The sequence below is a fragment of the Primulina tabacum genome, chromosome 15, assembly GCF_025594145.1.
Source record: "Primulina tabacum isolate GXHZ01 chromosome 15, ASM2559414v2, whole genome shotgun sequence".
NCBI classification, from domain to species: Eukaryota; Viridiplantae; Streptophyta; class Magnoliopsida; order Lamiales; family Gesneriaceae; genus Primulina; species Primulina tabacum.
In genome coordinates this window covers 7,652,004-7,662,856 of record NC_134564.1, presented here as the reverse complement: position 1 = coordinate 7,662,856, position 10,853 = coordinate 7,652,004, and the positions used below count along the sequence as shown (strand labels likewise).

Sequence of the window (10,853 nt, the reverse complement as noted above, 5' to 3'; positions counted from 1 at the left end):
TAGCTCGTTTATCATGTTTAACGAGTCTAGCTCGAACTCGGATCGTTAAGCAGACTCGTTTTCAAACTTGTCGAACTCATTTTCAAACTCGTCAAACATTATTAACCAAAAGCTTAACTAAGATACGATAATTTAAAACGATGTGTTTATCAATTTATAGACTTTTAATCACTTTCCTTACACTCAAATTCCAATGTAGGGCGATGTAAGTTATTATTATACACTCAAGGCTCAACAAGCCAGTCGAGATCGAGCTCGTGAACAGGCTCGCGAGCTATCGAGCCGAATATCATTAAGCTCGAGTCGGTTCAATAAAATTGTAGTGCTTGAAATTGAGCTCGACTCGCTAAACTTAACGAACGATTTCGAATGACTTTTTATCGAGCTGGACTTCGAATAGCTCACATAATTTTTTTACAACCCTGTAAAATTCACCAAATCGTCCCAGAAGAAAAAACATTAGTAGCTTTTCGCTATATTTCTAAGCTGAGGATTTTTCAGAACAGCCCCTGTTTTCTTACCCCAAGTATTATTATGCTCCATATGAAATCTCAATTCATAAACTAGGGTCTCTCTCATGACTCTTCCCCAATCTCATTCCATCGATTATTTAGACCTAATTTGATTCTGTTCATAGCTCCATTTGATTTCAATCTACTGGGAATTCAGTGTAAATACAAGTTTTGAACTGCATAATGCCTCAATCCGGCAACGTTGTAAGTCCGGCGCTCTTGTATATCCATGTTCATCAAATGCGCTTGAATTATAAATTCATGCAATGTTTTGAGCTGACGGGTTGGTACTTTACTCGTAGGCTGCTGGTGTTGACAACACTTTTAGAAAAAAATTCGATAGAGAGGAGTATCTACAACGAGCTCGCGAGCGTGAAGATAAGGTTTCGCTGTTACTTGACACAAGCTTAATTGATTTTACGCTTTTTTAATATGCTTCTTGTTTTATCCTCCACTTAATTATGGTGATGTGCTTATTCATGTTCTTCCGTGCAGGAGGCTCAGGGCAATGCAAAGTCAAAATGTAAGAGTTTGGTTTTGGTAGTTATTTGGATGTTTTTTATGCTTAGTTGTGTGAATAAAAAAACTGGGTTAGTCTGTTGTGCTAAAGCTCGGCATTTGGATTTTTCAGCACGGGGTCCCATAGTCCAGCGGAAACCTTTGAAGCACAGAGATTATGAAGTGGACCTCGAATCACGCCTCGGAAAGACCCAGGTTAGCGTTTGCTTCTGTACTTTGAAATTCTCGCTCTTCCTCGTCACAATCAATTTGCATTTGTTCTCTGATGCATAACTAATAAGTGGCGTGTCAATGTTGAAACTTTTGGATGGGAGATTGGTAGATGTTGGTTCCTGGAATCAGTGACACTACTGTTCATCATATCTCCGGTAGCAAAACATCGATGGAGTGTTCTTTTGGGTGCCTAAAATTCCTGTTTCTTAATGTTTGCCTGTCACAGTATTGGCACGCCTGGAGCAAATTTTTGTGTTTGGATAAATACATCATATAGAACCCTACTAACAGATCCATAGTGATGCTGTACGATCGATTCCGACAAATAAACAAACAACTGTTTCCTTTCATAAAATGATAACACTGTCATTTCATGTTACTTTTGTTCTTCATTGTAATCTCATGTCTCCTTGGAGTTCATACGTTTGAAATGACGTAAAAGAATGGGCAATGTCAGGATTCAAGTGCGTTTGACTGTAACAGGCGTAGAAAGCTCAGATTTTTCTCAACTCTTTCATAATTCTACTGATATTATAATGTTATTATTCTTCTTTCTGCATTTATGATTAATGTTGTCTTAATGGAGAATAATAGAATACCCATGCCATGGTAAAAATTTGAAAGTTTAGTTTGATGGAGTTTGATTTTAATTTTCCCTATATATGAAGTCCGCTCTCTCCTTTTTTTTTTGTGGTTTTCCATTGTTCTCGTTGGCAAATAGCGCAGTATTTTAGCATGCACAATTAGATATATATTTTGATGCACGGTGTTCTTTATTGTTTTTGCAGGTTGTGACGCCCATTGCACCTCTAAGTCAGCAGGTAGCTATTGATAATTATCTTATCGCACTTGTGTTGGTAGTATTATCTTCAGTGGTAAAAGTCATTCAGATTATCCCTAATTCATGTGAAAGTGGTGCAACTTAAACTGAATAGTGAATAAGTATTTCTTTCTACTGAGAAAGGACTCTAGCTCTTTAGATTGTGTTGGGACACGACTTGAATTTTACTGAATGGATTCCCATGGGATTAGGATCCTATATAAATTTTTAACAACTTAATGTTTTTGAGAAAAATATTGAGAGAAAAACTTGTATCTCTTTATTGAAAAAATACATGAATTTATAGTTACAAAGGATATATCAAATCCCAACTATTAAGGAGAAACAAATATTAGAAAATATTATCCTACCAAATTTACAAGATTATCATATCCTATCACATCAATACAAACTTATTGATATCAATTTAAATTCTCATCAGATTTATCGTAATCTACACTCCCCCTCAAGCTTTGCTATAGATGTTGATGAGACCAAGCTTGTCAACGAGAAGTTCATGAGTCTGTTCTGAAAGTCCTTTTGTAAGTAGATCAGCTAGCTGATGAGAAGTGAGAACATATTCAACACTTAGAATTCCTTCCTCGAGTTTTTCTTTAATGAAATGCCGATCAACTTCAACATGTTTAGTTTTATCATGGTGAACAAGATTGTGAGCAATGCTGATAGTTGATTTATTGTCACAAAATAACCTCATAGGACCTTCAAACTGTATCTTTAGTTCTTTCATTATTCTTTTAATCCAAATGAGTTCACATACTCCATGGGCCATAGCTCTATACTTAGCTTCAGCACTATTTCTTGCAACAACTGACTGTTTCTTGCTGCGTCATGTCACTAGATTTCCCCAGATAAGTGTACAATAACCCGAAGTTGACTTTCTATCAGTGATGGATCCAGCCCAATCAGAATCAATGAATGCAGTAACCCTTCTATCATTAGTTTTCTCAAGAAATAATCCTCTTCCTAAAGTTTGTTTAAGATATCTCAAAATTCTGTATACTGCATTATGATGACCTTGGCAAGGTGAATGCATGTATTGGCTTACTAAGCTTACTGCAAAGGCAATATCAGGGCGAGTATGTGAAAGATAAATGAGTTTTCCAACAAGACGTTGATAACTCTCTTTATTCACTGGTCCACCCTCAAACATTTTTCCTTTGTTCCCTGGATCAATAGGTGTATGACGTGGTTTACACCCCAACATACCTGTTTCCTTCAGGAGATCTAAAATGTATTTTCTTTGAGAGACAGAGATTCTTTTCTTGCTCCTAGCGATTTCCATACCTAAAAAATACTTCACTGTTCCAAGATCTTTGACTTCAAATTGTTTTGCCATCATCAACTTAATCATCTCCATTTCATCATTGTTATCTCCAGTGAGAATGATGTCATCAACATACACTATGAGAATGGTGATTTTTCCTTTCTCAGAATGTTTAAAGAAGAGTGTATGATCTGTTTGTCCTTGAACATATCCTAATTTTTTGATTACTTGAGAGAATTTTTCAAACTAGGCACGAGGTGACTGCTTCAACCCATAAAGAGATTTGTTAAGTTTGCAAACAGTCTGACTCCCCAACCTTTCTTCAAATCCCGGAGGTTGACTCATGTAAACTTCCTCTTCAAGATCCCCGTTCAGAAATGCGTTTTTGATATCTAATTGGTGCAATGGCCAATCAAAATTTGCTGCCAAGGATAACAGAATTCGAATAGTATTGATTTTGGCAATAGGAGCAAACGTTTCAGTATAATCAATGCCATATGTTTGAGTGAAGCCTCTAGCCACAAGTCGGGCCTTGTATCTTTCAATCGAGCCATCTGCCCTATATTTAACAGTAAATACCCATTTGCATCCCGCCGTAGTTTTTCCTTGTGGTAATTCGACCAGATTCCAAGTATTATTCATTTTCAAGGCCTTCATTTCCTCAAGGACGGCATTTCTCCATTCAGGCATAACAAGTGCCTCTTGAACAGACCCGGGAATTATTGTACTAGACAATCTTGAGGTAAAGGCACGGAATGATGAAGATAAATTTGAGTAAGATACAAAATTTGAGATAGGATGTTGGGTACAAGATCTCTTACCTTTTCTGACTGCTATAGGTAGATCAAAGTCAAGGGTAGTATTTGACTGAGGATCCACTACCGGTTCATCCTCTTGACTGTTGTTAGGATTCACAATGTCTTTAGTTGCCTGAGGTTTGTTCCGTCTTGAGTAGACTTTTAACTCCTGTGACAGTGTTGATTCTTACTCTGTTTCCTGTATTGGGATATGTGCCTGAGAATCTGTGTGAGAATTTTGAGAATAGTTTGTGTTTGGTGTTCGAGGAATCTCATGGAGTGGATCACATATGGGAAGAGATGGAGTATCCCACCAAGATTCTGTATCTAGGTTCGCCCTTGAAGCGAAGGTGGAGGAAAGTAAGGAGTGTTTTCAAGGAAGGTGACATCACGAGAGACGTAGGTCTTCTTTGTGTGTGGGCAGTAGCATTTATAACCTTTTTTAGTGGAAGAATAACCAATGAACACAGTCTTCATGGATCGAGGATCAAGTTTACTTCTGTTGTGATTGTGGACATGAACGAAGGCCGTACAACCAAAGGTTTTTAAGGGAAGATTATTTGAAGTAGACACATGTGGATATTTTTTAAGAAGAAGGGATAAAGGTGTTTCAAAGTGCGGCTTGGTAAGCGATTGATGAGATAAGCAGCAGTGAGAATGGCATCCCCCCAAAGATACTTAGGAATATTCATGGTGAACATTAGGGCACGTGCGACTTCCAACAAATGACGATTCTTTCTTTCGGATACGCCATTTTGTTGAGGAGTATCAACACAAGAGCTTTGATGAAGAATCCCGTTATCCAACAGATAATCACCTAGAATGGTATTGAAATATTCTTTACCATGGTCGGTTCTAAGAGTTTGAATATGGGTATGAAATTGAGTTTGAATCATTCTGTGGAAATCTTTGAAAATTTTGCTTGTGTCAGATTTATTATTGATAAGATACACCCACGTGAGTCGAGTATGGTCATCAATGAATGTGAGGAACCATTTTTTGCCATTTGACGTAGCACTTGGTGAAGGACCCCAAAGATCACTATGAATAAGAGAAAATGGAGCGGTTGGTGTATATGTTTTTGGAGGAAAGAAATTACGAGTGTGCTTAGCTAAATGACAAATATCACACTGAAGCAAATCAAGACTTTTATTATTGAATAAAGATTGAAACAATTTTTTGAGATATGAGAAACAAGGATGGTCGAGTCTATGATGCCATAACATTATTGTCCTAATACTAGAATCAGAGATAGAAGCAACGTTAGACACTCGAGTTGGAAGAAATTCTTGAGGAATCTCTAGGTAGTAAAGTCCATTGTGAATCCTAGCACTGCCAATCGTCTTCCCCGATAGTAGGTCCTGAAATTGACATGACAAAGGAACAAATTTAGCAATACAATTATTGTCAAGTGTGAATTTACTCACTGAGATCAGATTGCAAGTTAGGGCAGGAACATGGAAAACTGACTTTAGGATGACATCCTTAGATAAACGTATGCTACCAAAACCAGCAACTGGAGTCATTGAACCATTAGCAATTTTCACAGAAGTATGGGCAGAACAGGGTTTATAAGTGCAAAATAAATTAAAATCGCTAGTCATATGGTCAGAGGCCCGGAATCAACAATCCAAGAACCAATGGAATAAGATCGGAGGGCCGAGAAAAGATTACCAGATTGAGTCATAGAACAAAACCAACAGTTTTGTTTTGCGGTGGATTAAGTGAGACCTGGCGGATGAATCGACAATATTCTTCAATCTGTGCAATCTGCTCATTGGGGAAAGGAGCAGAATTTTCTGAGTTTCCAGGTTGTTCTTTAACAGATAGGGCTTGATAACCATGCTGTTCATTCTTTTTCTTGGGCTGCCAATTGGCTGGTTTGCCATAAATCGTCCAATACTTGTCTTTGGTATGGCCTGGACGTTAACAATGATCACACCAAGGCCGTTTGTGGAAATGTTGGCCAGGAAATGCAGCTTTTTGTGTGGCTAATGCAGACACATCAGGAGCAGGTGGTGGGGTTGGTGAATCATCAGAAAACATGACTTTTCTTCGCATCTCTTCACGTCGAACTTCCGCAAAGGCATCGTCGAGAGATGGAAATGGGTCTCTAGCAACTACCCGGCCACGAACATCATCAAGATTGCGATTAAGCCCAGTTAGAAAATCAAAGACCCGTTCTTTCTCAAGATTACTCTTGATCTTGATGCTGCAGTCTGCACAAGACGAGGAATCATCACGAAACAGGTCCAGTTCTTGCCAAATATCTTGGAGGTCTGAAAAATATTTCGTTACAGATTTTTCCCCTTGCTTCATATCCTTCAATTTTGATAGGAGCTCATAGATTTGGGATGCATTTCCAAGGTCGGAGTACATCCGGCGAGCAGCATCCCACACTTCCTTGGCTGTGTGAAACCATAGATAGCACCGATTGATTTCAGGCTCCATCGAGTTGATTAGCCAAGCAAGAACGATGGAATTTTCAGCCAACCAATTCTTATGTGTTGGGTCAGATTGCGTTGGTGGCTTTAATTCCCCAGTGAGGTAACCAAGTTTCCCACGCCCACAAATAACGATTTTTACCGATTGAGCCCACTGAAGGTAATTACGCCCATTTAATTTGTGGGTAGTGATCTGGATTGAAGAAATGTCACTACCGGAAAAAGTAGTGACATGCCCAAGAGTTTTTTCTGGCATGGTTTCTTCAGAAGAGACGGATGAAGTTGAAGACATATTAGTGTAGGATGTATTGAAACATTAGTGCTCTGATACCATGAGAAAAATATTGAGAGAAAAACTTGTATCTCTTTATTGAAAAATACATGAATTTATAGTTACAAAGGATATATCAAATCCCAACTATTAAGGAGAAACAAATATTAGAAAATATTACCCTACCAAATTTACAAGATTATCATATCCTATTACATCAATACAAACTTATTGATATCAATTTAAATTCTCATCAGATTTATCGTAATCTACAGTTTTAAATCACGTGATTCATGAATGATTCATCTTCAGAGAATAAAAAGCATTTCCCATGACAATTTGTTTGGGGTGCTGAACATTTTTTCATGTTCAATTTTTTGGGGGTGCTAGCAAGTAGCATCTTTTCATATTCAATTTTTATTGTTGAATGGGTTAATTCTTTTGCAGGCTAAATAGTTATTTCTTTTAGTATTCATTTATCTGTATCGGCTACACAAGGCATAACGAAGTTGGGGTAAAATCTCCAATAAAATTGATTATTGGGAATTTTTTTATTTATGTTCTTTTAAATGTTTATGTCAAGGAAATCTTACTTTTTGCAATCTACTTTGTATTTGTTAATTTGCTTGTCCCACCTTGTTGATTCAATCTTCCGAAAAGTGTGAAGAAATTATGGTGTACACAAAGTTTCTGTGTAATTCAGTTTTTATTCTTTTTACCATATAAATTAATCAATTTTATTTCAGGCGGGATACTTTTGCTCAGTTTGTGAGTGTGTAGTAAAAGATTCTGCAAACTACTTGGATCATATAAATGGAAAGAAGCGTATGTCTTCTTATAATTTACAATAAGATTTGTTTGTTTATTCTTTATCTGATGTGATTTACAATTACTGGCATGTTTTTGTATTCTTTTTCGTAGATCAACGAGCATTGGGTATGTCTATGCGTGCTGAAAGGGCGACTTTAGAGCAGGTAGGCCTTGAATGGTTTTTTATCTCTTGATGATTTTTGAGGTTATTCATTACTGATTAAGTTGTTCTGCATGTTGCTTTTAGCCTACATGGTGTCAGATTGAGCCAATTTATGAGTGATGATCAAGACCATGTAACTTGTACCCCATTGTTCATATACCAACTTACTATACTTTCATTGACAAAATGGTGTAGATACTGCATTATGATGTTCTGTGCATTCTGAGACAAATAACACTTGTTTTTGTTTGTTGGTTGGTTCATATTGGCATTTGTAGAACAGTCAAGGCATGAAGACTATGGTTTGAATAGGGAGGGTCTTAGGTTGTTTCTCGACTCTTTTTGTTTCTAGAGGGGAGGATCAAACCCCTTCCGTGGAACTATTTATGTTACCTATGTTACCTCATCCCTCGACCTCACCTTTGAGCTGTTTTATTCATGATTATTTATGTATAAAGAACTGTAATAGTGCTACAAATAGTTCATGCATTAATTTTTGGGGTTATAAGAATGATTTATTGTGGTCGAGGATTTAAATAATTGTCTTTTTGTTTTTGCTTTTATCTATGATATTTTTATCCTCATTTTTGTGGCATGATTGTATTTTGATCATCAATCGACATGCATCATGAGGGACTAAAAGGTGTGCACTAATTTGTTGAAACAAAGGACCTTTTCTAGCACTGATGGTTAATACAAGTGTTCATGTTTGGATCCCTGCATTCTGCAGAATTCAACACACAAGTATCTTGAAAATCTTTTTTTCCCTTGCTTCATAAATGAGCTAGTTACCAGCATATAGTGTCTATTCCATGCCCGAGAATGGAAATTTTGAACAAATCACATAATAATTGCCTATCTCTGACCACAGAACTATATTTGTTGTGCAACTGTATATGGTTTTAACTTTTAATATTCCTTGGTGAACAGGTCCAGCAGCGGTTTGAAGTTCTCAAAAAGCGGAAAGATACTGAAGGGTTTTCAGAACAAGGTAAGACTTAGAATGAGATGGTTAAATTAGTCTAATATGTCCCAGATTTAGAATCTGTATTTCCATTTGGATAATTAAAATTTTTGCGCACTTGGAGCAATATTGGTTGAGGTGATCGGATAATAACATGATAGATGAATTCGGTGATAATTTTCGAGTATTAAACACTGCTGTTCTTAATATGATTTTTGGTTTGTGGGGTAGATTACTGTTAATCCAGGTAATCTTTGTACTCTGACTGATATAACCTTCCAACAATGTATATTTGACCGTTAGACTAAAAACCTATGCGGTTATGCTGACGGATATTTAGGTAAAATATGTCAATATATCCGTGCTATGGCTGAAATTAGGCTATAAACCTATGCGGCTATGCTGTACTCTTAAGGTTTGGTATCTTCTTGTTGGTGACGAATATTTAGGTAAATATGTCAATATATCCGTGCTATGGCTGAAATTTTGGTGAAAGGTCGGGCACCCATTATCTAATATTTCATCACAAGAATTATGGGTTCCTGCTGGGTATAAAAGCATGATGACGATCATAACCAAATATGAGGATCTGTAGGCCATTATCATCTTGTCTCACAGTTGACGGTTGATCATGCTTGTGTTCGCTGTGTTAAGTTTGAGATACGATCATAACCAAATATGAGGATCTGTAGGCCATTATCATCTTTGTCTCACAATTGACAGTTGATCATGCTTGTGTTCGCTGTGTTAAGTTTGAGATTTGGACCTAACTAAATCCCAAAAGCTAGCTCAAAGAAATGATTATCCAAATTCATATATGTTAATCTCAGGGATTTTATTGAATCGATGTGAGACAGCACTGGAACGTGAAGTTTACAAGTGTTAACTATGTTCAGTCCAACATGTAACGGTGGAACCTGGGCTCTGATATCATGTTAAGATCGAGACTTAAACCACTAACTAACCCAAAAACTAGCTCAAGGGATGAGAATTTTCAAGTTCATATATATAACTTTCGGAGATTTTATCCAATCAATGTTGAACAACTACACGTTGTGCCTAACTTTTAATCTATATTGTTAGCCTTTGATGATGAGCGACTTACTTATAGTACACCCTGGCTATTTTCATTTAAGATTTTGATGAGAGAATCCTGAAACAACAGCAAGAAGAGGAGGAAAGGAAGCGCCTAAAAAAAGAGAAAAAAAAAGAGAAAAAGGTCGGTGCTTAGTCTATCTTTTGTTACTTCTGGTATGATTTCTCAAATAGTCTACCGTATACGATCACTAATTGTTTACCAAAATCCCTTATTCAGAAAGAGAAAACAGCAGAGGAGGAACACGAGATAGACCCTGATATCGCAGCTATGATGGGATTTGGGGGCTTCGGGTCGTCGAAAAAGTGATTTAGGAGGTGTTTGTTGTAGTATGAGGATTACTGTCGTAATTGATCTCTCTTTGCGGGCTTTCTAGCGTGGATGTGCAGAGTTTCTTCTGCATCTTCTTTGAGCAAAATAGCTGTAATGGGCATTCGTTGCCTTTTAATGGTGCGTTATTGTAGTCTTATTCTTCTTATATTTCTTCCATCTCATTTTGTTTTTACATTTTCACTCTCAGGGAGATTTGAATCAATGGCGCGTGTGTTGCAAGCTATTTTTTATTTTATTTTAGTTTTCTAATCTCAAAATACTCTTACTTGAAATTCAGATTTTGATATTCCCATTGGTCTGTTGCCTCTGTTCTGTTGGGTGGATTGTTTTCAAGTGATCTCATTTAAGTATGTATCTTGAATTAATTTGTGATATGTAAAAAACGGTCAGAAATTGCTTGCGAATTGCGATGGTAACGATGGTGTATTTAATATTTTTGTAAAAAAGTTGCGTCGGAAATGATTATATTTTGCGGGACCGGGACGGTACTTTTGTCCGAAAATCAACCTGAAAAAATTATTAAAAATTAACTCTATAAAATTTTATAATGAAGAGTATAAAATATAATATCATCTAATAAATCTATTTAAATAAAATCTGTATACAAAATAATCCACCTGGTCAAC

At 36.7% G+C, this 10,853-nt stretch overlaps 1 protein-coding gene across 3 annotated transcripts; it reads left to right on the top strand.

Annotated features, from left to right (window-relative positions):
• Window positions 1–478: 478 nt before the first annotated feature.
• LOC142528051 (uncharacterized) lies at window positions 479–10,520 on the top strand. 3 transcript variants are annotated; one of them, XR_012815592.1, is made up of 11 exons: window positions 479–716; window positions 815–895; window positions 1,008–1,035; window positions 1,144–1,226; window positions 2,033–2,065; window positions 7,608–7,686; window positions 7,783–7,835; window positions 8,765–8,825; window positions 9,935–10,017; window positions 10,114–10,317; window positions 10,415–10,520. XR_012815592.1 is itself a non-coding variant. In XM_075633097.1 (10 exons), the coding sequence occupies exons 1-10, from the start codon at window positions 696–698 to the stop codon at window positions 10,201–10,203; spliced, it is 612 nt and encodes a 203-aa protein (XP_075489212.1). In that variant the 5' UTR covers window positions 479–695; the 3' UTR covers window positions 10,204–10,376. The 3 variants fall into 3 exon arrangements, 1 of the variants encoding a protein (XP_075489212.1); XR_012815591.1 differs by having other exon boundaries at window positions 10,114–10,344; XM_075633097.1 differs by lacking the exon at window positions 10,415–10,520 and having other exon boundaries at window positions 10,114–10,376.
• The last annotated feature ends 333 nt before the right edge of the window (window positions 10,521–10,853 follow it).

Coding starts and splice junctions, on each gene's coding strand:
- LOC142528051 (XM_075633097.1), top strand. CDS start 696: ATGCCTCAATCCGGCAACGTT. Junction 2,066..7,607: donor TTGCACCTCTAAGTCAGCAG/GTAGCTATTGAT, acceptor ATTTTATTTCAG/GCGGGATACTTTTGCTCAGT. Junction 7,836..8,764: donor AAAGGGCGACTTTAGAGCAG/GTAGGCCTTGAA, acceptor CTTGGTGAACAG/GTCCAGCAGCGGTTTGAAGT.